This window comes from Podarcis melisellensis (genome assembly GCF_964234715.1).
Source record: "Podarcis melisellensis genome assembly, chromosome: 3".
In the NCBI taxonomy this organism is placed as follows: domain Eukaryota; kingdom Metazoa; phylum Chordata; class Lepidosauria; order Squamata; family Lacertidae; genus Podarcis; species Podarcis melisellensis.
Window position 1 is genome coordinate 24,149,613 of NC_138530.1, and position 26,941 is coordinate 24,176,553.

Below are 26,941 nucleotides of genomic sequence, written 5' to 3' on the forward strand. Positions count from 1 at the left end.
GGCCAAAGGCCTTTCTAGTCCACCATCCTGTCATCACATTGGCTAACCACTTGCCAATGAGAAGCCCACAAACAGGAACCAAATGAAACAGCCCTCTCCCCTCCTTGGGTTGGCATCATGAAAGCAGGGCATTGGACTAGATGGGTCTTTAGCCGGACACAGAACTTTGGTTGCGTTCTTAGGTTCTTACTGCTATACTGCAGTATACTGCCTCCAACATTAGAAGCAAAAACATATCCTTATTCCACGAATTTGTCTAATCCTCTTTTAATGCCATCTACAGTGGTGGTCATTACTGCATCTTCCACAAATTCAACAAAATATGCAGCGTGAAAAGGTACTTTTTCTGTCTTGAATTTTTCAACATTCGGCTTCATCAGATGGCTTGAATTAACAGACAGAAATAAAACTTTTCTTTCTCTGTACCGTGTATATAATCTTATAGACCTGTCTTGTCTCCACCTAATCTCTTCTTTTTTCTGAAGTACAAAATGTTGTAACCTTTCCTCACAGAAGAGCTGCTCCAGTCTTGGGATCAATTTTGCTGTCCCTTTCTGAACCTGTTCCAGCTCTGTTGGAGAATAGCTAAAGCCTATGACTTAAGTTACGCAGGTCTTGGTCTGATCAGTGTCTAGCTGAGAATCCACTTAGAAATCCGTATATATTTGTTTTTAATACCATTTTGGGAGAAAACCAGGATATAAACGTATTAAAAATATACTGCCACTGTGATACTTGAAACTAAAAAAGAAATCCTTTTCAAAACCTAGTTATTAATCTTGGGTAAATCAAGACAATCACAGATAACACATTTTTCCCAAATCTTTGGCTGTATTGCAATGGTTGTTTCAATTCGTAGTCTCCAGCTAAACATTTCCTATCCATGGGTTAACAATATATTTTACCAACGTGTTGTCTTTTAACAGTATTTATCCAACATAACAAAATAAACTGCAATTTGTTATACTTTTTTTTTACAAAACATTTTATAAATATTTTTACAAAATGTATACAAAGCAATTTCAAGTGAGACATACTATACAAATGAAAGTATTTAAGCAAATAAAATCCATACCACACTGACAACAAGTGACACATCCTCTTTCAGTAAAGTCAGTCTGTAAGGCCTCCCAAATCTAACAGCTCAATTATGCTGACATTGTTGAATCAGGTTTTTTTTTCATAGTTGTCAACTAAAATTTTCTTTTAACCTTAGACAACATGGAAAGACATCCAGGAAGTAAAGAGACCAATCCTACAAAGCAGTTATGCACAAATAAATGGTCTTCACTGGATTCAGGACCATGTGCTGCGTAACAAATTCACACTTTTTTTTTTTTACAACAAAAATATTTTTACTGCATTACCAATTAAAATATTCAGAGCTCTAAAACCAAGTTCAATAAATAAAATACATTAGCTACCGTAGGTTAATTTAGCTGAACTTTGTTCAGTGGGTACCCAGCATAAATGTTGGAATCAATATAGGTGGAATTTAATCCACATATGATGGAAGTGCATTTCAGATGTCTCAGCTAAACCTTTATCTAAAAGTAAACTCTCAGGTAATATTCAAAATGTGTAAGCTTTGTTTTGGTATTTAGGTTCAGAATATTCTGTACAGCTGATAAGAAACTTTATTCTGTGAGATAAAACCAAAAGAAGACAAATTTACAAGTATGTGTCAAATTTATCATTCTTCCATTCAGATTCTAGATCAATTGATTTCTGTGACTGGTGCAACATACACCCTGCTTTCTTAGACATCTCATTATGGTTACAGTTCAATGAATTTATTCTTTGCAGCATCTTGATGGAAAGGTAGCTGCTGCCCTATCATTGACAAGAAAGCAAGTACAGGACCCATGCCTACAAAAATGAACCAAAGCGGCAATGCTGTCTCCGTGGAATGTGGGGTTTCACAAATATTTAATTTTAAAACTGGCACTTTAAAAAAAGTGGCAATAAAAACAAAAATTTAAAGCCCCCCGTCTTTCTAATCCTATTAAGAGTGAACAGAACATTAAGTTGCATTACTATTTTGCTGAATTTGTTTATCTTTTATTATTCTATAGTTATTCTGTTTCAACACAAGGTCGGTGGTAGTGTTTTGTGTTTACTTAAAGAGCAGAATATGGCTCTAACGCTACAATAAAATCGGAGCGAAGAAAGCAAAATTCCGCCCTTTATCTGGGCGCTCGGGCAATCCAACTGACAACCACAGTTTGCTACTCTTGCTGTGTCGCACAGCTCCATGGAGCTCCACACAAGCATGGAAGAGGAAGCTCCCAAAAGCAGTACTGGGAATGCTTGAATTCCAAACCTCTGTATGCACACAGTTATCACTGGGTCAAGGCTGCTGCACCTCAGGGCTCTAAGGCTATGACGATATCCATAAGGAAGCTTTTGAATATGTTTATAAAGGGAAGCTGCAGAGAGATTGCTTTACAAAAAACACACCTCTTGGGTTTTGTTTTTAGCAGGCATACATGCCACATCCCTCTTACTAATGGCACAAAAGCAATGTACCTAGAAGCACTGGTGATGGTGGTAGAATAATTTCTAAAACACACAGGAAGAATGGGGAAATGCCGTGGGTTAAAACAATAAATAATTATATTGTCATGATGACAACTAGCCAAATGCAAACATGCTAGGGGTTCATTTGGCTCTAGATCTTGTATTAAATGCCTTTAGAGATAGGCTTGGATTCAGGGACTCTCCCGTTGGTTGATGCGGAAAAAGTGACATTTCCTGATTATCCCTTCCCCTGCAGCCCTATGAAAATCCACTCCAGATGCGGGTTGGGAAACCCTTTGGAACAATTTGGGAAATGGTACTGAGCATTGTAGGAGGAAGGAAGAATCTGCAAAAGTTGCAGCCTCCTCTGCCATCAGGATTCTCTACTGGATTAAAAGCCTTCCATGAACAGAAGACAAAGTCCAAATTTGCGGACGGCAAATTCTAAATTCAACCTATAATTTTTTAATGGGATAGAAAATTAACTTTGGTTTGTACAAATTTTGGTAACTATAACTGCTGCTACAGATGACAGACATTCTTGAACAGCAAGAAGCATAAATAAGCAAACAGCAAACACTGGCCTTTAAATTGTTCGGATTAAGGCTATTATCTCCTTAAAGTATAAACTACTACAATGATTTCCAAATAAAAGTGCTTTTGACACTTGGCCTAGAAAAAATTATACCACATCAGAAAGATTCAGTTTGACTATATCCAATTAGAAAATGAAAAAGCTCTTCTTGATGAAACTAGTGTGTGTGTGTGTGTGTGTGTGTTTATATATATACATTTATGTGTGTCTATACAGAATTTTATGGCTATATTATAGCCTTTTTGTATACAATTTTCCATCTACTAGCTTCTTAGACTAGCATGTATCATTTTACGCAGTGCTGAAAGTGACAAAAACTATACAGTGTAATTCAATACAGCAAATTCCTATGTAAGATACTTGTTTCTGCTCATTGAGCATAGAAAAGCACTTTAAAAGTATAAAGCCCTGTAAACACTGACACCATTTTCTCTCCTTCCAATTCCTCTCTCTCTGTTCCAAACCTCAAGAGATAGGCATTTCTAAACAGAGATTCTGGGGTATTTTTTTAGCCCCAAATATTAAATCTCAAAATCAAGTGATAGCGGGCGGAGGCAATGGATATTTTCCTATTAAATGCAACATTCCTAACATTTTATTCAAGAAACCTGTTACTAGACTGTGATTGTCAGCATATTACCTTGTTAACTTAGGGCCTAGTGAACTGCAGTTTCATCAAACTGCAACGTTAAAACGATCAGCAAAGCTGTATCATAATGTGTAGGCCCTACCAGACAGCTTTCTCTCAAGGGTTTACATTACTGGACACCTCACTGTAACCACAATGAGTATTGCTTTCAAACACAAAACAGAATCTACTTTAGAAAGGGTAACCTTTGACATTTGTCAGGCTGTTCTTGTGGTGTCATTCACATTTAATTCTAAGAGAAATATGTCCATGGTACTGTAACTATTAACACTCTAAGATACTATTTACAGCAGCTTCTAAAAGAGAGTCTGTTTCTACAACACCTTCACTGTGGTCTGGAATAAATTTCTCCAGGCAGTTTTCTTGTGAAGAAATAAGCGAAAAGTTTGGATATTCTAATTCTAGGGAGCCACTGCCGGTTGCTTCGCTCTGTGGCTGCCTCCCAGTTTTTTTCAGTTCCAATATGTTTTTGAATGTAGTCTCTAAACTCTTATTGAGCAGCAAATCCTTTTGGGGTTCCCCAGAACCTTTCAAATTGTCTGGATGCAAATCCTCATTCTTTGGAGAACTCCGAGGAGTTTTGTCTTGGAGGGAATGATTATATGTTGTCTCTGAGTGAGAATCAACTGTGTTCCGACATGTTTTATTATGCGTACCATGATCTACACTTGATAAGGTTTTTGACGAATGATCTTCAGAACCTAAAGAGTTTTCATTTGACTTTCCTGGATTTTTGCCAGCGATTTTTTGTTCTGAATCAGCCATATGTTGGCTTTCAGGAGAGGAGCTTGTTTTCTCAAATTTTAAAGCTTTTGCAAGGCTTTCTGATTTTTTAACAGAACTGTTTCCTTGTTGTGAACTCATAATATTGTTAGGCACTACTTGAAGTTTGCTGTGATTTAAAGACTCTGCTGTGCTTGAACTTGATCTGTCTTTGATTTGGATATTAGCAGTCTGGTTTTGAGACGTTGAACATTTGTTAGATTGATGATCACTTTCAGACGGCTGTGTTTCATCAGCGATCTTGTCAATTTGTGTGGATGGACAACAAAAGTCTGCTAGAAAACCATCTGAAATTTGAAAGCAAGCACTTTAGTAAAGAATTGTGACATATCATGGACAGAAAAACAAGGAATGGAGTAGCTTTCAATCTTTTCAGAATTATGACCCACACACTTTCAGACCCTTCTGAATTTTGTTACCATATAGCTGTATGGTATTGCTGTTGGGACTCACTTATCAAGGCCTGGCTGCGACCCAGCTGTGGTGCCAGCCCACTAGCTGAAGACCATTGAATAGAATAACTAAAGCATATGGTTTTAGTGGGTTTCAGGTCCTGAGCTAAGGGGAATTCAGGATAGTGTTAACCATGGTTAAGGTCTAGGCCACTGTTTCCCTTAACTACAATTAAAACCAGAAAAGGGGAATTTGCTCCAGAGAGAGGAAGCATGCGCTGACACATGGGGTTACAGGTAACCAGGATTATATGTGCACCAACCCACTGTTGGTTAGTTCTGTTTTCAACTTTATTTATTTTTGTTTGCAAACTGGCAAAAAATTATGTGTAGTCAACTTAAAGTGTAACAGACTGGAGTTCCATCTCTCTGGACAGAACTGTTCATTTGAATGCAAATGAATTCATATATACATTTTCACTTTATAAATGTAACACTGTTTTGTATATTAACTGCTAACAGTGCGGTCCTACCCATATCTACTTAGAAGCAAGTCCTATTGAGTTTAATTGGGCTCCCTCTCAGATAGGTTGGTATAACATTGCAGCTTTAATCATGCAGAATGCATTTAAAGTTCTTCAATAAATAAATAAATAAATAAATAAATGCAATTTAGGTTAGACAAGGATGTCAAAATGATTGGGTTTCCTCTCCCCCCATCCAAAAAAAAGGTGTATTTTTCCTGCAGCACCCAAGTTTACACAGTTGTTGCATCTCTATGTCTGACTCACCAATATAAATCCTTCCTGCATTCTAATTTTACTTATGGGGAAAAAAGCCACTGTTATAAATATTAAAATCATTTCTCTGTATGGTACAGTGCTAGTCTATACATGTCTACTCAGAAGTAAGACCTAATGAGTTCAATAGAACTTACACGCAGGTTTATTTGTATAGGACTGCAGCCGAAGCTGCTTTCATTTCAAATGGTTATGTTACCTACCAGGATCTACTATTGCAAGGCGTTTATCCCGGGAAAGAGTTTGCCTTTCTTCCTGGTTAAACATCCTGTCAATCATGACCATTTCTGCAGAAGGATTTATCCTCTGGAAAAGAAACAAACAAAATAATTTCTACAATTAACAACTTTAGCTTTTACTTGCAAGGAGCAGCATGAAGTTTCCTAACAATACTATAAAACAGAATGCTAAGTTCAACAGGCAAACTGAGGTTGCAAGTTCATTATGGGGGTTATTTTTAAAGAAAAACTGGCGTTTTTGTATATTATGAATACACACATTTGTTTTGGAAAACTGGTTTGTTAGGAAAAGTCACTTAACATAGGGAAAAAACAATTTTTATAATATTATTGTTCCATATCAAAGTGTTTATGCAGCACAGCTCTATGTATTTTGAATTGGAAATAATTTCATTCTGAATTCAGTGGGGCTTTACTTCAAAGTGCACACAGGATTGCAGCCCTAACTTTGCAGGTAATAACTTTGCTTAAATATGCCAGATCTGAAAGTGTGTGCATGTTTTGTAAAACAGGTGGATGCAAAAGCCATTAGGTGGTGTCTTTTTAAAGAGGCCTCTATAAAAATTGAAGACTGTGGGCTGGTACACAAGTAACACTAAATCAGGGATTACCAACCCAGCACCCATGGGCACCATGGTGCCCCATGAAGGCTTTCACTGCTGCCTCTGGAAAGTCCCCCAGACTCATAACTTTCAATTTAAAAAAAGAAGCACGTCTCTATCCCACCTAAAATTGAAGTTATGGGGCAAATATGCAGGTACTTTCCAAGCAATTTCTGTGAAATGCAAGTGAGTGTGATGTGGCCAAATTGTGTATTTTTCCTGGTACTGATTAATGTTCCCTGTTGTGATGAGATAGCAACATCATCAGCGTCCGTGTATGTAATTGCTACAAACAACTCTCTGTTTGCATGGGCGCTGCGTTCTGGGTCACTGTATGTGTCAGTAACAGTGACTCCCCCAAAGACATCAGTGATCAAGCAGCGATCAAAGGCATCAAGTGGTCCTTTAGGTACCCAAGATCCAAGTTGTTACAGGCCTTGTAAATTAATACCGGAATCTTGAACTTGGCTCAGTAGTGTATGAGCTCCCAATAGAAACTTTTAAGCATCATTTAGGTTATGGCAATAGTTTGTCCCTACCAACTGTCTAGCTGCAGCATTTTGCAGAAGCTGATGCTTCTGGACCAGACCCACTGGCCACCTCACATAGAACGTATTGCAATAATAGAATATTGAGTTTACCAATGCCTGAATCATTGTGGTTAGGCTATTATCAACAAATAGTTGAAAGGACTGAATTATCGTGCAAATATGCCTGCTCAGACCTTTCTGTTCCTGTACATTTATCCCTGATGGGCTAGGAGAGTTCTTCTGAGCAAGCTTACCTTGTGAAGGGAGACCAACCCCAACCCCCGCTCACATTTTTTGAAATTCATTAAGACTTCTGGGGAGGGGGGAACATGGTAGAAGTCAAAAAGCTCTCACCCAGTGAACTTGTCAACACAAGATGATAACATTATCTGTTTAGTGAAATCTGTTGTTAGTGCTAAACATTCCTAAGTACCACATGCTGAGAGATATGGGCCATGGAATTAGATGAAAGCTGCACATTGCTGTGTTACAATAAAGTAAGCCATGTGGGATAAGATGCACAAATCCATAATATACACACATGCACACGTGTGTTTTTTTTATTAGTCTTACCATAGCATCTTCCAAGAGCAGACATCTGTATTTATTTAACATTGCCTGTGTTCTTTTCAGGAGCTGTGTGGCTACAGATTCAAATTCATTATCCACTGGAAAGGTGAAGAAAATACATTTAGAATAGTAGTTCTTAACAACTAAAATAGTCATTTAAAGCATTTGATTCTTACTGCCTAGTACAATATATAACATTTAACTGGTATAAAACCCCAGAAGCTTAGCATTTTCATAACCATTTGGAGAGCAAAAAAGTACCTTTTCTTAAATCCTCTTCTGTTGGCAGTGATCCCTGGCACACATGATATGAGAGGAGTCTCTGGACTGCATCATTTAAAGATCTGAACTGAGTTTTATCAGGAGTCACAGCATGTGCCTGGTCCTTCTGTAGCTGCTGTAGAATACTAATGGGAAGATTGCTATTGTCAGTTGTTTACAATAGCACCACATGTGTGTAACAACTTGACAAAATTTGAGGGAGGGAAAGAGAGGAAGAAATGTCTAAAGTAAAAGGATGCATAAAAGGAAACAACTTACAAGGCTCCTTTTGTTAGTTGTTTAGCAGCAGGCCTCTTTTGTCCAATTGTATGGCCATCGACCTAGATTCAAAACGTGCATCAAATACACTGGGCTAAATTTCTTTTATAAAAATCAGTTATACAGTTGTGCGTATCATCCAACAGAAATAAAAATGGCCTCAAAATCTCTTTAAGATAATAAAATTATGGGGGGGTTTTTTAAAAAAAAAATCTTAAATGCATTTTGTATAGACTGCATTACCAATATGACCAGATTTTTGGATTTTCAAAAAGGCACTTTTTAATCTTTTGAGATACTAAGAAAATAAAACAACAGCATGGCTGTATGCGCCTGAATATATGCATCTGACAGATACAAAGGCAATAATCCAATGCACACTTTCATGAATAAGCCCCATTAAACTCAGAAGCATTTATCTCCAAGGAAATAAGAACAGGATTGGACTGCATATTTTGCAGCCTGATCCAAAGACAGCACATGACTAGAGCTTACAGTGCCAATAGATACGCTAACACAGCCTTCTCCAACCTTGTGCCCTCCATCTTATTTGGACTCCAGCTACCGTCAAGCTTAGCCAGCACATATTCATTTAATATTTAAAAGTGATGGGATATTTAGTATATACTATCATGGATTTCCTCTCACAAATGACCAATGGAAAGGTTATTATATTCTATGTAGAAAATAGTACAAACAAGAAATGATTGGTGCACTATTAGCCTTTTCAGGTACATTCAAGGGTGGAGGGTGGGAAAGGGGAAATTGTCTCCTACCTGTACATTTGTTTGGGCAGAAGATGATCCTACTGCTTTTTCCTGGTGTGTCAGTGCTGTGCCTATAGGCTGCTGTATGATTTTGCCCCCGGTATCTTGTCCTATAAGAAGATATATTATGAAGATTCTTTAACAATCCCCTATACAATATTTGGAATATTCTGTCTAGTTATGTCACAGAATGATTTAAAATTAATTTGAACGTAGGCAAACGTATTTAAATAGCAATGCTTTAACAAAACTACTGCAGGCCCATACAAAACACAAATACAGTGGTACCTCAGGTTAAGAACTTAATTCGTTCTGGAGGTCTGTTCTTAACCTGAAACTGTTCTTAACCTGATGCACCACTTTAGCTAATGGGGCCTCCTGGTGCCGCCGGAGCACGATTTCTGTTCTCATCCTGAAGAAAAGTTCTTAACCTGAAGCACTATTTCTGGGTTAGCGGAGTCTGTAACCTGAAGCGTATGTAACCTGAAGCGTATGTAACCCGAGGTACCACTGTATTTATAAAAACTATCTTATGAGCCTGTGAGGTTTAAGCCAGCATTTAACCACTTGCCATTTCATGGAACTTCAGAATGCCAAAGCTGTATACAGGTATCAATGAAAAAGGCACGGGGAGCCCAGCTACCCTGTCTTCACAATGTAAATAGCACACATACTAAAGTCCTGTCCAGTCTCCCCCCACCCCCACACTTCGGTCTCTTGTTTCAATCAGGCAACTTTATCAAACGATCATGCTCTTTTTTTACTATATTAACATACATATTCTGTTTGAAATACCATCTGTTGCTATTTGTAAAGACTTGTTTAAGCTGTGCTCCCAAATACACATTTTCAAGAGCAAGTTCCAATGAGTACGTGAGTTTTCTCTTTTTGGTTCCCGAAGAACTAATGTGCTCAATTACTCAGGCAAGCTTAATGCAGCTTGTTTCAAATCTTAGGGTCACTTCAAGGTTAAACAAAAGATAGCTTCCTGCACTTCCACTACAGGTCAGCTACACATTTGTTGTAACATCTGAAGGGCACGTGCATGTTCCACAATAAATGTGTGCTCCAATCACAGCTCCCAAGTTTATAAGTTTATGTTTACTACTAACATACTACTAAATGCCTTAGGCCACAGGCACAGTCCCAGAGGTTCACCCATGTTCTAAGATGAACAATGACAATACTGGAAGGCCATACATGCATTGAGAAATTAGTGCAGAGCTAACTTCAGGAAACAGCTCCGTTGCTCATGCATCTTCTCTTTGCAACCGATGAAAACATCCTTCTAACATTACATTTTCATGTATTTTGGTAAATTGTTGGTTCTCTGTAAAGCATTTATGACTTGTAAAAGCCATGTGGGGAATCAACTAAATTTGCAGAAGACTTTTAGCAATTTGTAAAGTGCATTTCCTAAATTTCCACCCTACTGAACTTAAACTAAATTGCTATCTATACATATTTTAACAGGATTTTCTCTCTGTTTTAAAGTGTAATATAGCTTTTTACCAGTCTGACTGGAAATTGTTGTATGCTGCCCTTTTAAGCTAAATGTTTTCTAGAGATTGATTTTAAAAGCTCTTATTGCATTAATTGAAAGCCGCCTTGAGAAAACTGTTTTAAAAGTGGCATATAAATAAACAAACAGAATCTGACACATGTGTTAACTCTCAGTAGCACAGCTTAACATCAGCCTGAAAGTTCAAATTTTCAAGTAATATTCAAGACAAACCTTTGCTGTAGTTAAGAACCCACTTCATAGCTAAGGAGTTGAATAAAGGTATTTAAAAAACAAAAACTTTATCTGATTTAGCAATTTATTACCTATAAGACTCGTTAGCTGAGGTGGTCTTAGATTATCCTGTGACTTTGACGTTGAAACTGAAGACACCAAATTCGTAACTTTTTTTTGAGTCTGAAAAAAGACACCACACATAAATACCATGCAGATTATTAAAGGTAAAAGCTAAGGAAAAGCCAATATCCGATATACAAAAGAAAACATATAAACTCTATCTGCAGTTCCAGTTTTATTACCTTGTACTACAAATACAATGAGCTCCGATAGGTAGAGAAATTGAATTCGTTTATCTGAATGGTTGGCACACAAAATCATTGCCCTTTTTTCAAAGGTTGGCCATTGTGCAAAACAAGATTCTGGGCTAGATATGGCTTTTGGCCTGATCCAGATGGGCTTGTATGATCTCAGCAATCAGTACAAACATCTGTGGCATCTTGTCCAGTTCAGCTATAACATCTCTGGTTTATTAGACCAAGAAGCACTAGGCCAGTAGGCTTTACCTTCCCTCCACATTTTACTTGCACACCAGAATTAAAGACTTTCCGAATTTGTTGAGCCATGTTGGATTGTAACAGAAATTTGTTAAGCCGTGGTTTTCCATTGCTGGACCTTCAATCAATACCTTCCATCAACAACTTCTAAATTGTTCCAGATCTTTAAAGATACAGAGAACAAGTAGTACAAATATATATTAAATGGAATCATTTCTCACTCGCTTGAGAATGGTCTGACAACCTCAAGAGCTCACCTTCTCATCTCTCATGCAGTCTCAACATGCAAATTACAATAAATAGTATTCAGGAATCAGCTACAATGTGACTTCAATACCTTTAAATGAATATCTAAATCACTACTGAGAATTTTGAAAACCTCATTTTTAGCAACTAAACAAGACCTATTGAAAGAACAGAAATAATGGGTTGTACTAAATGTTGCACGAGTAGAAAGCAAGTTCAAACAATTGATCTTTCCCTTCCTGTTTTCCCCCTACACCAAAAGCTTCTCCAGGTGTCTTTCTGGAGAGCCACTGCCTGTCAGTGTACACAATACTGAGCTAGATGGATTCAGCAAAAAGCAGTTTCCTATGTGTGGGTTCTGTCACATGGTGGTGCAGTCAGGAGGCAGGTCTTCTAATGTCAAGAATTTAACTCTAGTAAAACAGGATTCCTCTGCCCAATTTCAGCAATCCTTCAACCCCTCTCTGCTGCCCCGTATGACACAGCCCATGGCCTCAACTTCAACCTTCTAAAGAAGCTTTTCAGAGGGTACAGGAGGCTACAGGGGAAGCAAAAGAGCCATCTTCTCCATGCACAACAATAGATACAACCCAATAGTTCCAACCAAGAAGTATTGATCTGTTGACACAGATTCTAAAGGTTCTTTAGAATCTGCATTATTTAGAAGCTGCATTATTCACAACCCAGCATTATAAAGAGATTTCAATTTTTTTAAAAATTAAATTGCTAAATATTTTGAACTTGCATCAATCCATACCTGGCCAAAGGAAAACTGGGGCTGGGTTGCCGATGTGTGGCTAAAGGTGTTGACTGATTTGGAAGAAGAAACTGGAAGACGATGTGAGACAGTGACTGACAACTGTGTTCTGTTTTGCTGTGTAAGTTGATCTCCAGCAAAATTTCCTCCAGAAGCAACAGTCTGGGCTGATGGACCAATGTTGGGATGCACTGTAGCAGCAGAACTTACAACTGTAAACCGGTTGCTTGATGAGATACTCGAACCTGTTGACTGTCCAGGAGACATTGTGGTAAAGCCTGTTCTACCTTGGGAAATGTTTCCTTGGCTGGGGGATAAATGCAACACAGCAGACGATCCCTGTTGTAGTGGAACCTGGCCACTAACAATTTGAGAAGTCCCATGGTTCACTATAACTTGGCTTCCAGGAGCTGCAAATGTCTGACCAGAAACTAGCTGTACAGAAGCATTCTGATTATTCAGCATCTGTCCTGAATATGACTGGTTAGTTCTAAGCATGTTCGTAGAATTCCTGTTTAGCATAACATGCTCAGTGGATACTTGGCCAGAAACAAGCTGGGAAGGCTGATTTTGGAGAAGTTGTCCATTTATGGTCTGGACATGGTGAACCGAATTAGGATTTACCGACAGACTTGTGGGTATAAGAAACTGATTCTGAGGTGCATGAGGCTGTCCCATAGGAGAATGGATCACAATACTACCACCGGCATTACTTACGGCTTGAGAGGTAACTGCTTTTCTTGCATTTTGATGACTAACAATATTAACAGACATATGTGGACCAACTACTGAATTCTGAGGGGAGTTTGATGAAGCAAAAGGAATCCCTTGTTGTACATGATGCTGCTGTATTCCCAAGCTATTCACATTGTAGGTAGTTTGCTGGCCCATCTGAATAGGCTTTGGCTGGATATTGATGGGAACCTTGTTAGAATTTGGAGCAAGACCTCTCTGTATAATGATGTTATGCACAGGCAAAGATGTCTGAAAATTTGTACTATTAAATGGGACAGTTACAGGTTGTGCTACTGGACTGGAATTTGAGTTGCCAAACAATGAGTTACCATTAGGTGTTTGTCTATGAACCAAGAGACCACCACTCATGTTTCCAGGTGCTTGCTGCCCACCACCCTTCAAAATAATATGAGACCCTTCAAGATTATTGATGGTCATCATGGAAGGTTGATTACTAAATGAACCAATTAATTGTATCTGTCCTGAACCACCAATTTGACTACTGTTTGACAAATGCTGGCTAGGAACACTGATCCCCACATGTTGCATAAAGCCATGTTGCACACCAACTGTATTGCTTGCAAAAGATGCTCCAACTGGTTGCTGTACCACTTGAGTAACTCCTATAGGTTGCAGCGTCTGACCTGAGTAATTAGAAACATTAGAAGCCTGAGTAAAAGATGCTGATGAGGAAGGATGAAGCTGAGCTTGTGCAAACTGTTGGTTAGGTCCTATGTTGGCATCCAGATAAGCCTCTTCTGCCAAAGTCTGTTCGGTAATATTAGCTTCCTGCAAAGATTTCTGGAGGATATCAAAAGGCTGATCTTCACTAAGATCAGGCAAGGAAGAAGATTCAAGTTCATCATCAAGAAACTGAAGGCTACTTGGCAACTGTAGTCCATCACTAGGCCCTTCTCCAAGCTGACTACCGACACCTTTGATTGATGACTTAGGATCAGAACTCTGAAAGAAAAATTGTAATGCACACCATCAGGGTTCAAATCCTAACTCAACCACAAAAGCATTGTGAGGATAAAATGGAGAGGGGGAGAACCATATGGTTCATTGGAGGAAAGGTGGGATGTAAATGTAATAACAATAACAATAAAACACTATTTTAAAACAAATTATTAGTAGTACTACAGTGTTGCTCATTATAGGTTTCTCCCCCCCCTTCAGAACATCTCTCAAGAATACTAAGTCAGGTATCATTAGATTAATGACCATGAGTGGCATGCAGCATTAACCCAAATTAAGACTGAGCAAGAAGTTTGAACCAGGTGTAAAGCTTAATGCACAAGTGCACAGGCTCAGAATTCTCCTCCTTCTTCACCCATATTCAATCCTTTGGTTTAAATAGCAATTGCCTGCGTGTTATTTTTGGCTTTTACTTCACCCAGATAGGAGTATTATAAGAATGGAGAACTTAGGCACACAATAACATGCACTAAAATTACACTTTTTCCTATAAACTTACACTGATATTGGCGAATATGGAATTTGAGTTGGCTGCAGAATATCCTGCATTAGTCAAGTCTTCACTGTTCTGTAATACAGAGAAAGCATTACAATAAGAGCAGCACAATTTGTAAAATTAGATGTATATTTAACATACCAGAAAATATGATACTTACAGGTTTACTGCCTGCTCCATGGAGGAAATAATTCAGTGCCTGTGCATCTCTTTAAAAATACAAACAAGGAAAGTAAGATGGATCAGTCTGAGAATCTTGCATTTGTTTAAAATATACAAAAAAGGCACAAGCAGGAAGAATCTTTCTGAATCACAACATCTGAATACTGAGGCTGTGATTCCCAACTAATTTAGAGCATGCATCTCAAAGCAACAACCCTGGCTTGCTTGCAACAAACCCTATCAATAGTGTAAATATATATTTATAAAGCAATATATTTAACTGTTACATTGTTTTTAAAATAGCTCTCAGCTAGGGACTGAACCAAATAAGACATACTCAGAGGTGAACCACTGAAATTAATGACCAACTTGTCCACTGACTTAGCCGGCTGTAACTCTGTTTATTCCCTACATCATTGGATGTTGTTTTGTGAAGGACCAGCTCCAAATGCTGGGGCCTTTGGCAAGAGACCTATCTACGGTGGACGCACTTTCTGCTATCTACATATTTTGTCACTAGCTCCCAAACCACTGCCACCATTGTTCATGCCATTTCCTGCTGCCATTACCCACTCCTCTGCTGCTGCTCACCACTGTTAAGTCCCTATCCCACCTGGGGGAAACGACCAAGGCTAAGAAGGCAGTGATCGAGCTGGTGGGAAGAAAGGAGGCAGAGTGCCACTCTCTGGTACTTCTGTTAGCCGCACCAAAATTGACCTTTTAAGTAAAAAGGTTGGTGCTGGAGGTGCCAAATGGAGCATCAAAGAACCGCATTCAATCACTACTTTCAGGAACTCTCCTCCTATGAGGAAATTCAAGTTTGTCCAAGTGGCCCTTAATATATATTAAGGTAATATTTGTCATTACTTCTTTTACTGTAAATTTTAAATATCTTGTATGCCTTTGGAATAATTTTTATTGGATTATTTATTAATTTCATTAAAAATTATACATTGCTTGTTAAAAACAACCACCTCGAAGTGGTTTACAAAAGTGCCTTATATACTCGTGAATACATAACTGTAAATAAATGATAAGCATTTCTTTCATTTACAGTATAACTCAAGCATATTATAACATGCATCCAAAGCGTATTTGTTTGTTTAAAAAACTTATACCCCTACCTTTTGTCAAAAAAAGAACTCAATAAAACTTCATTGAGAATTGTTCCACTGAGATTAATGGGATTTACTCCTAAGTAAGTGTGCACCTGATTTCAGCCCTAGAGTGCTATCCTAATAGGGACTGGGTTCTGCCAACCAGGCAGAGAGAGATGGTGCTTACCCAGTGTTTAAATTCTGCACTTTTAAAACAAAATCTCCCCACTGGTTTCAAGGAGGTGAATTATTTATGCCAGCTTCATGTTAGCACAAATAGGAGGCCCAAACCTGGAGCCTCTTTGAAAATGAAGGTGCTTTGTATCCATCCCACCCCATTTTGTGGCCTAACACTTGCCACTGTAAGCAGCAGCCAACACCAGTGGTAGAACTAAACATGCAGCGCTTTCCATGGGCAAAGTGGGGGACTTCACTGCAGAGATGTCTGCCCCACCCACAGAGTAGGACGTCTTCTCCACCAGCAAGGAGGAACCTTCATGAAATTCTAACCTCCTCCAGCCAGCAGATCTGGGGATTAGGACAGTTATGGCCCTTTTCTAACAGACACAAATAGACTATTTGTGTAAATTTTCTTTTTGCATAGTGAACTTTATATTATTTCTCTGCATAATTTCTTTTTTTAAAAAATCTTACCCAATAAGATCAAAGAGACAGGATTCATCATCGTCATCATCCATGACAACTAAGGAAAAATAATATTGTATCATAAAGATTTCCTATTTCTTTCCAGAACAAGACAATTAAAAATAGAGGATGCTTTTCAACATGTTTCTTCCTAACATATATTGTTTATTTATAATATGTTCCCATTGTTCACTAACCTGTAAATTATGTAGACTAGCAACCGCATATTTTTACAACAGGGCACACGTTATTGCATGCTGCTTTGAATATGGGAGTAAAATGGTACTTTGAGGCATAGTATATACTTTTTTACACATCTGTGCTCATTTTTGCATTTATTCTGCAAAGTGTATATGAGGTTCCTGGAAAACAGTGGGAACATGATATGATTTGACTTTGATGATCTGTAATTTGGAAAATCCAGTGCCATAACTGAAATAAGTGGGTAAAAAATTATGCCTACCAATATTGCTTCCATGCAAATATTGTTTGTAAAAGTCTTCTAAATCAGCATTTCATACTCAGCACTGTTTTCCCTTTATTTACAGTAACTTTTGATCAGCTGAATGTTCTAACCAGTGACAGCCGAGTATTGTCTTTCTGCAGTTGGATTTTCCTTCACTTAGGAGATTCAGTCTGTAACATTCTGCATACCACCAAGTTATAGCCATACACATATAGACAACAGTAACTCACACATTGGTAACCTTGAAATTAGATAACAGTAACGCCCTCTTTGTGGGGTTCAAAAGCTGTAACAGATACAGAATGCTGCAGCTAAACTGCTCACTGCTACTCTCTACTGCATGCATGTAACACCTATCCTAAAGGACCCCAGTTTTAAGGTTTTACTGTTTACTTACAAGACCCTGAACAACTTGAGAAATGGATATCTGAGAAAATATACAGTATTTTCCCATCTGAACCTGCTTGTTTGATGTCTTTAGTTTAGAGGAGCCCTCTTGGTAGTGCCACAGCTGTCAAGTTGAAGTCTGTTTCCCTCATTAGGGAAGTCTCCCCTAAGAGATCTGGTAGGCACCTTCCGTGATGTGCTTCCACAAGCAACTGGAAACATTATTTCTTGCCAAAGCATTTATAGACCCCCTTGGTTATGTTTTCCTATTTATTCTTGGCCAGCTGTATATTTCTTATGTAGTTTTATTGTTTTAAATTGCTACACACTGCTTTGATACATTTTGCAGAAAGCGGTATAGAAATCTGTTAAATATATAAATCATCTACAACTATATGCATACATTACCACAGAAAACTAGTGGCCCACTCTAGACTGTAGCTTAGAATGGGGAAGGGGGTAAAGGAAGGCTGGGATCAGGCTGGGCCCCACATTGCCATGTCCCTCAGCAATGGGTGATACTTCTGTCTCTGAGTTCCTGCAATGGACAAAGGGAGGCAGCCAAAGTACAGTGTGGGTCTCTAACATGCTGCAACCCAGCACCCTGCAGATGTACCCCCAGACCAATTTACACTCAGGCATAGAGTTTTTGGCACTCCCTTTCATTTGTTCGGCTTTGGAATACTTTGTTTTTTATTGCATTTCCAGTCCAGTTCACAACTTCGTATTGCATGATTTAGCCATGTAGGGCACCATTGCCAGCTTTTCATGTGAAGATGAACGAATTATACTATTTGTTTCAACCATTAATAGCTGAGAAGATCGTCCAAGGCAGGCATCCCCAAACCTGACACCCTGGGTAGTTGCTTAAATCACCTGCCCCTAAATCTATCCCCGATTGAGAAACATACCCAGGCCTAGCCTGGCCCAAGTACAAATTGCTATTTAATTCGTACAGTACAAATGGCTAGTTAATTCATATCGGTTTATGAAATTTTTATTTTTATTGCTTCTTGGGCCCCACGTCATTAAGATTTCTAAACAATAATAGTGTCCTGTATTTGGATTAGAACAGAATCAAGAATTTCACCAGGCAATACTTTTCTCATCATAGAGTTGCAGTAATGGCGACAGCTACACCTGATGGGAGCTCACCCAAAGATCCATCTCTTAACAGTACAAAAGCCTTAGGAACAAAGGAAGCTGTCTTTTTCCAAGTCACACAACTGGTCCTTCTAGCTTAGCATCATGTACACTAACAGCAGCAGCTCTCTAGGATTTCAGGTAGGGGTCTTTTTTGGTCCAACCTGGAGATGCCAGTGATTGAATCTGTGACTGTCTACATGCTGAACAGATGCTCTACAAATGATCTACAGCCCAGAGATTTGGGTACGACTTACACACCCTTGACATCCTACAGTTTCCACAGATCTCATCTATAAACCTGGCACCTCATTTTCCTAGCAGCATTAATCGGCTTTTAATATGAAGAATACAAGCAGATGAAGCTTTTCCCACACTTGACCTGCTAGTTTTTGTATGCCATATTGAGGATAGTCAGATAAAGATACTAAGAGGACTGACATCTTGTTCAGGAACCACTTCTATGCCTTTAAAAGCTGCATGACTGGTAGGAACTTAACTGTTATAGTTTTTCCCCAAACGTAGTTTTAGGGAAATCTGCATCTGCTGTTTTTTATTGCTGATATTGTTTTCTCATCAAGCAACCTTTAAAAGTAAAAAACCCTGTCAAGAAAAAAAAAACATGGAAACTCTATCTCTGCATGAAGTTCGCCCCAAGGAGGAAGGTACAGTATATTGTCCCACCCTTTCTTGAACTCTATGCCTCACATTCTTGTTTTACTCCGATTTCCTCATTCCATATGGCTTCCAGTCAAATTCCTTTGCTGGACTCCAGCACTTGTTTTTCACCCTGTGTGCAATCTTTTCAATATAAAATTGCATTGTCCATAGGCCTATGTGAAGATTTTCTGCACATATCAAGAAGTGAACTTCTCTTTCTGTGTGACTCTTCCGCACAGGCCACAGTACAGTACCATGTAATGTATCTGTCATACTTTCATATAATGGATACCATTTCACAAGGTTATTATTTTATGTAAAGTAAAATGATCAGTTTCAAATATAATATTTTTACAGAATGACACTAAAAGCCATTCAAAAACATATTATACTTGGAACCTCCAGGTAGCTATGGGAAAGTCAGTACCTACTACACAGTGGTATTGTAGGAAAAAGCATTACAAAACACTTTATGTCCCATCCATGACAATCTGGGTATACAGTGTCCGTGCAAATAGATACATATGCAGTCAGCGCATTATGGGGAATGAAAGTCTGTGAACAGTTCCAATGTCCCCATGTGATCCCTCCAACAGAGCTCTGAATTCACATTCCTTGACCAAATGCAGGGTGCCTCCATACATTGACACTTTATATACTTAAAATGCTGTTTAAATCCTTTTGATTTATTTTTGTTATTATTGCTATTAATTATATTCCTTAGTCACTTTTCTCAGAGTGACCCAAAGCAGCTTATATTAAAACCATTTAAGAATATTCAATAAAATTCTAAAAATACAGATAAAGATTATACAGCCATATTGATAAAAGACAGGACTTAAAAGTTCCCATCCTGGCTAGATGCCACCCTTCGATTCAGGGCCAAAAATCCTAGATAAAAAGGCAAGTCTTTGCCTGAATCCTAAAAAGATGGCACCAGGCAGCCCTTCCTGGGGAGAGCATTCCAGAAGCCAGGGGACACCACAGAAGAAGTCCCATCTTGTGTTGTCACCCTCCAAACTTCCTGTGGAAGAGGCACACAAAGGGCCTCAAATTATGATTTTAAGGTCAGTTCATGTTTCCTAATTATCTGCATACCAGTGTAGACTGGCAACCACCCACTACACAGCACTTTACTCTAGCACTCATCTGAAAGGCCACAGTAACGGAACTAAGGAAAGCCTGTCCGGAGCCGCACAGTTCAAGTTAAGAAAGGAATTATGTTTTCAATTCCAGTTAAATACTCAAAATGGGTGTGCAGGAAATCATGACATCATAGCAGTTTATACACAGCCTTGCAATTTGGCCTATTCAAAATCCTAGCAAATCTGATTTGCAAATTTGTTTAATTTGGGGGCAGTTAGCACATTGCTACAAGTTAGCTATGTATAAACTGGTCCTGATTGCAAATGTTCAGTTCAACAAAAATAGGTAATATATACTCTCTGTTAAAGCAAAGGTCTGAATAAACCTGAAATTAGAATCTCTGTCTCAATCACTATGAATGGCTCTTTCTTCTGCCTTGTTTCAATTCTATAAAAATGGCAGAAAAATATGGAATTGACTTTATAGTCTACCAGTGCTTATATGAATCACAGCATGATAAGAGTATATGGTTGAAAGTGCAAGCAATACTTGTAATCAAGGATGAACCTCCCAGATTGGCAAAATTTGGCCTGTACGTGTACCCTCAGAAGGAAGAGCTTTGGTACAAAGGAAAACCCTATCATGTTTTCTTCTTAACTTGGAAAAGAATTACTAATTTTATTTATTTATTTTGGCCAAGAAATCTTTTGAGTGTTCTGTTCCTCCCATTAATCTACCAGCTAGATTTCTATCCTCATTTCACATATATTATATACCACAGGGCAATCTGTTTTCTGGAACATCTACCCTGTTCCATGTATCTGAGGTACAATCTAGTTAGTATTTTAGGTTATCTCTCTGCGCCTGAAGAAATTTACACAGAACCCATTCCTGTCTGGGGGGGGGGGCGGGAATGAACACATTCAGTAGCCTGGCATTTTAATTTGGGTGGGTGGAGAGGAATAGGAATGTTATGTGAAACTAGAAATGCCTCTGTTTCAGAAAAGTCCCTTCCCCATACAAGAACACTATTTTTGGCTTCAGTTTGAAACTTGACTTGTTTTGGATCCACTCAATCCTGTTCCCAGTGAACTTTCTGCTTTCTCTCTCTCATGATAACAAGGTGAAGAAAGCAATTTTATTTAATTCACTATGCTATAAAGTAACTGTTTTAATTTTTGCCTACGTATCTATTGAAAGGAACACTATAATCCTATTAAGTAATTAATACAGTAGCATGCCAGTTCTAACTGTCATTCACCAAAGAGTATTATTTGTCAGAAACTGTTCTATAAGCTACATCCTTGGTCCTGGAGTACTGTACACTAGAAACATTAAGAAAATGACTTTGCTTATGTGATCAGGAACTTCTCAGTTGCCTTGGTGTTAATGGTAGGGCTGCCATATGTCCGGATTTTCCCAGACATTACCGGGATTTCAAATGCGGAATTGACATCGGGGAGGGGGGCTGTCCGAAAGGCGGTGCTTTGTTCTGGATCTTAGGCAAGTCAATTAAAAAATCATGCTTTTTTGGCTCAACAACTTTGGGGGTTTGTCTAAAAAACTTTCCGGTTTGGTTAACAATTTTTGGGGTGTCCTGGTTTTTACTTTTTGAAATAAGGCAACCCCAGTGGTTGCAAGAGTTCAGTTCAGCTTAAACTGCAGAAAGTCCATATAACAGTTCATGTGAGAACTTGATATTCCACTATAAAGCAACATTCTTCCATCTTTTTTCCCTGTGTATCTTATCTACTCATTAGAAACTAAAATAAACAACATCCAGGCCATTTTGTAAAATCATGAGATAAGCATTACTGCAGTAAGCAGTGAAACATAAATTTGTATCTCATCAAGGGGAGTATATTTGGGGGAGGGGAGAGTGGGGAATCTCAAACCTAATCCCCCCCCACCATAAAAGGTCTTAATTCTAAAATGCTTAAAGAAAGGTATGTCTTATAACAGTCTGTTGCTGGCAAGATATGACTGGCAAAAAATGATATTTAAATGCCCAGGATTTAAATCCCACAGGAAAGCACAATGCTATGATGTGTTGCCTTAAAGCCACATTACTGGGCTTTCTAAGCCAAACCATTTCTAAACTTTGGAAGCATTTTTAGTTAATTCAATCCAATCAACACAGACTATTGCTTTCCACATACTTTACTCCCTTATTACTTTAGCAACAAGGATGCCTGTGCCCAAGAAGGCGTATTTTGCTCACTTATTCGATTTTTAGCAAACAGGACCTCCTTGGTACACCATGTAAAAATGCCCACCTACAGCGACGAATGAAATCTAGAAGGCCAATTCAGAAAGTGCTGCTCCTCCATTTTTAAATTTTACATATCGCTTATTTTCCAGCAGCCCCTTTGTTGTTTGGCAGACATAACATGGGATTAAGTGATTTCCATATCCACTATACTATAGTGTAGCAGAATCTGGCAAAAGGGAGCAGCAGCGTTTTAACAGCTACCCATTGCACTGAATGGGTAAACTGCATGCTTAGGACTGGATAATTTAAAATAAGAGTAGCCATTTTAAATATATATATACTCTCACACACACACACCTTTCGATTCGCATTCCACATAAATTTTGAGGTGGGGTGTTAGGAAAGCGATTACTCTAGGAAATAATAATAAAAAAATAAAAAATAAATTTCCTCAGTGCGTGGGGTAAGGAGTTATTATTTTGCTCGTGAGGGAGCATTTTGGAGTCTGTTCTGAGGTAACGAGACCAGACCGCGGGAAGCAACGGAGGGCAACGCCCCGGCCCGGGAAGAAATGTCAGGAGTCTCTCAAAATGGCGGCTTGAAGGGGACGAGAGAGAACGGAGAGAAACTGCGCCACAAATCCTGGCCGGTAGCCAGGCAGCGCCATCTTCTCTCCTCCTGGTCCCTCCGAAGCGGGGCACAAACCAGACCGAACCCCGCCATGTAAACGCAGACACGGAGAGAAAAAAACTGCCTCCTCGACTGAGCTTTGGAAAGGCACGATCAGTGCTTACGATATTCAAAAGCCATGCATGTTTAAGGGTTTTAAAAAACAACAACATCCTAACCCCGGGAAAAGTAAAGGCCTCATTGTCCTTCCTTCGCCCAGCAATAGGCGGTTTATTTATTTTTACCAATACTAAACCTGTTTCCGCTCTCAGAACAAGATACATATAACAAGCTGTTTTAACGTTACCGACGTTTACACCCCAACCCTCGGGAAACCCATTTCGGTTTTAAAGGGAGGGAAGAAAATCGGCGACCCACCTCAAAAATGATCCAACATTTCAGAGATTTTTCAAGCCAGTCTTTTAACTAAGGCTTTCTCTTCCCCCATCCCCCCCTATTATAATGTAACCATAACTGAAAATCAATTAACCACAAAAAAGTACTTTGTTGGAAGACTAATCCGGCGGCAGTTAACAAGCTCACGTTCATCGAAAGACAAAAACGAAGGCGTTATTACAGATGTAGAATATTTATTATTCTTGCCGTTTTAAAAAACGTATATTACAGCCTACTATTAAGGTTTATTTTTTCTTCCCCCTCCCCACCCTCTTTAATCCTACCGACGTAGAATCACATACACAGAAACAATCACCATTTCCATTCCTTTAAACGCGATACCGGAGGAGACAAAAAGAAAAAGAAAAACACCGAGTAACAAAAGAAGGGGGGGAAACCATATAAACGAAACGAATTGGGAATCCCCGTGAAAAAACCAAAAAAGCACAGCCCATGCTAAAAAGATATAGCGGGAAATTATGACAAGATGATAAGAGGTGGTCGATGAGAGCAAATCCAACGAGGAACGCAAAAGAAAAAGAAAAATCCTCGGCAGCCTCACGCCCAGGAGAGAGAGAAGACGGAGCGTCTCCATTTTCCCGAGGAGGAGGAAAGGGAAAAAGTGCTTCACAGACCAGAGAGCTTTAGAGAAAAGCAAAGAAACGAGGGGGGAAGAAAAGAGGGAGGAGATTTGAAAAGATTATTTTTCTTTCTCCCTCACACACACACACACACTCGATCCCCCTCTTCCTCACACACACACACCACACACTGCGAGAGAGAGAGAGAGACAGACAGACAGATACACACACACACCCCTCTTCCTCTCCCTCTTGATGGCCACCAAGGGGGCGGCCAGGAAAAAACACACAAAACCCACCCCAAACACAACAACAACTAATTTTAAACCGGCTCAATCAATGAGTCATTAAAACGAGGTTGTTTTTTTCCTCCTTCTTTCGCCTTCCCCTCTCTCCCTCCTCTCCTAAATTTGCATGGCATCAGCGAGAGAGAGAAGGGGGGGGAGAGAGAAAAACCCACCCCAGTCCTCTCTCTCTCTCTCTCTCCCAGCCGCCCCCCCGTCTCTCTCTCTCTCTCTCTCTCTCTCTCTCTCTCAGCTATCAGCCTAGACCTGAAACCTTATCTGTCCTCTCCCTCTTCCTCTCTCTCTCTCTCTCTCTCCCTCCTTGCCTGTCTCTCCCCCTTAAGAAACAACATTTTTTGGAAGTGCCCTCAGTAGCCGCCGCCGCCGCGGCCTCTCGCTGCAAAAAAGAAATAAATATTTCATTTCCCTGCGAATTAGCAGCCTGCCCACCCGCGCCAAATCGCCTTCTCCTCCTTCATCTTCCTCCCCGCGTCCCCCCTTCTCTCTCCTCTCTCTCTCTAGATATATATTTATATACATAGCCCCGGAGCCAATAGCTCTCTGGGCTGAAACCTAATATCCTGGTTTTGGCAACTCCTGGTTGTTAATTTGCTCCTCTTTTTTTCTTTTCTGTCTGGTCTGGAGATAGATTTCTCTCTTTCTCTTCTTCTTCCCCCTACCACCACCACCACCCCCGCTCTCTCTCTCTCTCTCTCTCTTTTCCCTCCCCGAAGGAAGGGAGGAAGGAGGTTGTGTGTTTTTTTTTTCTTCCTTGAAATTTTTATCACAAAATTATAATACACTCAAAGGGAAACTCACCGTCATGAAAAAGCAGTGCCTTGTCAACGGGGTTTCTTCGCCATCACATCAGGGGCTGGCAGTGTAAGAGAGAGAGAGAGAGAAAGGGAGGGGGGAGAGAGAGAGAGAGAGAGAGAGAAAGGAAGAGAGAGAGAGAGAGAGAGAGTACAACAAGCACACAGTGCGGGAGTACCCAGCCAGCCACAAGGAGAGGCGATCGGCGCACCAGGCTGGGGGAAGAAAATGAAACACCGCAGCTCGAGCCGCATTCACAGAGCATTATTAAGGAACGGCGCTTCGGCGAACTTGAGCGAGCTGCCTTTTGCAAAGCGCGGCGTGAAAGGAGGGTCCCCTTTAAAAGATCTCGCTCGCTCGCTTGCTTGTTTGTTTGTTTCTTGGTCGCAAAGAAAATCAAGCCCCCTTGATCGCTTCCGAGCTGTCATCTGCTGACCCTTTGCAAAACTTAAGTTTGCTCTTAGTTAATGGTGCAGTGAGTGACTAAGTCGCCCGGTCTAATAGAACGTTTTGCAGTCCGCCCCAACCAGTTCAGTGTGTGACACAGTTGCGCGTTTTGGAAAGAGCAAAACGCCGCTTTTAATTTTTCATTCTTTTTTACATGCACACCCAAAATGACACACACAAAGGAAGCTGAGGTTTGAAATGCTTCAAAGAACTGAATAAGATTTTCATTTAAAAAAAAAAAAAAACTGTCCATACACAGTACCTAACTTTCTTGGGGATTAACCTGAGTATTGTCACTTTGTGATGGTTGTTACCATACTTTGATATGCTATTGACAAGAGCCTATTATAAGTTCATAAAAGATTAAATTAGTGGCCATGATATTTCATGTTTTCTGTTCTGGGAGGGGGAAAATTATTTTAAAGTTTTTTAAAGTAGACCAGAATTCTTAACACTGTCCATATTCACTGTTCTATTTGTGCAAAAAATGCTATTGTTCAGCAATGCCTACCTTTCATGTTCTTAAAAAAAAAAACCATGCTAAAAACTTTTCAAATAATTAAGAAATACTTGATTTCCTGTTGAGAAACATAACCATTCCACCTTGTTTTAACATTACAAAACCTTTTGTTAACTGCCTTTGAAAACATGCACCAAACCTTTTCTGGTGAGGAAAAAAATGGTTTACAGATTATTTCTCATTGGGATAGATAGAGTCCATTACAATGGGCAAACTCATATACAGTGGTACCTCGGGTCACATATGCTTCAGGTTACAGGCGCTTCAGGCTGCTAACCCAGAAATAGTACCTTGGGTTAAGAACTTTGCTTCAGGATGAGAACAGGAATTGTGGCGCAGCGGCAGCAGGAGGCCTCATTAGCTAAAGTGGTACCTCAGGTTAAGAACAGTTTCAGGTTAAGAACGGACCTCCGAAACGAATTAAGATCTTAACCCGAGGTACCACTGTACAGCATCTTGTTCTTCATGTATGTTTCAATAGTTGAAGAGGCAATGTAGCCTATCTTCTTTCTTCTTCTTTGGCAATCACTTGTAGCCGAGTAAGATTGTCTTCCATAAACACGGTTTAAACAATGAGTCTGTAAGTGACTGTGGAGGTCAATTCTGGATCCACACGTCCTTCCACAATGGGAACATTGGTTTCCAGGTGGGAGTTGATCACAGTGTGGATTTGCCAAGCAAAGGTTGTCAGTGTTTATACTGCATTTTTAAAGATTTGCCTTGAGACAGTCTTTAAACCTCTTTTGTTGACCACCAGCATTATGCTTTCCATTTTTAAGTTCAGAACAGAGTAGTTGCTTTGGAATACAATCATCAGACATCCGCACAACATGACCAGTCCAACGAAGTTGATGTTGAAGAAGCATTGCTTCAACACTG

General features: G+C 39.4%; 1 protein-coding gene across 4 annotated transcripts; it reads right to left on the reverse strand.

Annotated features, from left to right (window-relative positions):
- Positions 1 to 809: 809 nt before the first annotated feature.
- Positions 810 to 25,732, reverse strand: BICRAL (BICRA like chromatin remodeling complex associated protein). Of its 4 annotated transcripts, none has more exons than XM_081903769.1 (12): positions 25,102 to 25,732; positions 16,408 to 16,456; positions 14,655 to 14,703; positions 14,498 to 14,566; positions 12,286 to 13,983; positions 10,815 to 10,905; positions 8,997 to 9,097; positions 8,221 to 8,282; positions 7,942 to 8,087; positions 7,684 to 7,778; positions 5,943 to 6,045; positions 810 to 4,834 (listed from the first exon to the last, which is right to left on the reverse strand). In XM_081903769.1, exons 2-12 carry the CDS (start codon positions 16,449 to 16,451, stop codon positions 4,029 to 4,031), a joined length of 3,264 nt encoding a protein of 1,087 aa, XP_081759895.1. In that variant the 5' UTR covers positions 16,452 to 16,456; positions 25,102 to 25,732; the 3' UTR covers positions 810 to 4,028. The 4 variants fall into 4 exon arrangements, with proteins under 4 accessions (XP_081759895.1, XP_081759897.1, XP_081759896.1 ...); XM_081903771.1 differs by lacking the exon at positions 25,102 to 25,732 and adding an exon at positions 23,400 to 24,725; XM_081903770.1 differs by lacking the exon at positions 25,102 to 25,732 and adding an exon at positions 16,862 to 19,685.
- Positions 25,733 to 26,941: the final 1,209 nt, after the last annotated feature.

Bases quoted from the DNA above. Each gene is read 5' to 3' on its own strand.
- BICRAL (XM_081903768.1), bottom strand. From the start codon at position 16,481: ATGATACAATATTATTTTTCCTTAGTTGTCATGGATGATGACGATGAT. The intron at 14,567-14,654 runs GTAAGTATCATA...TCTGTATTACAG, and splicing joins ATGGAGCAGGCAGTAAACCT to AACAGTGAAGACTTGACTAA. The intron at 9,098-10,814 runs GTAATAAATTGC...ATCTTCTTATAG, and splicing joins TCAGCTAACGAGTCTTATAG to GACAAGATACCGGGGGCAAA.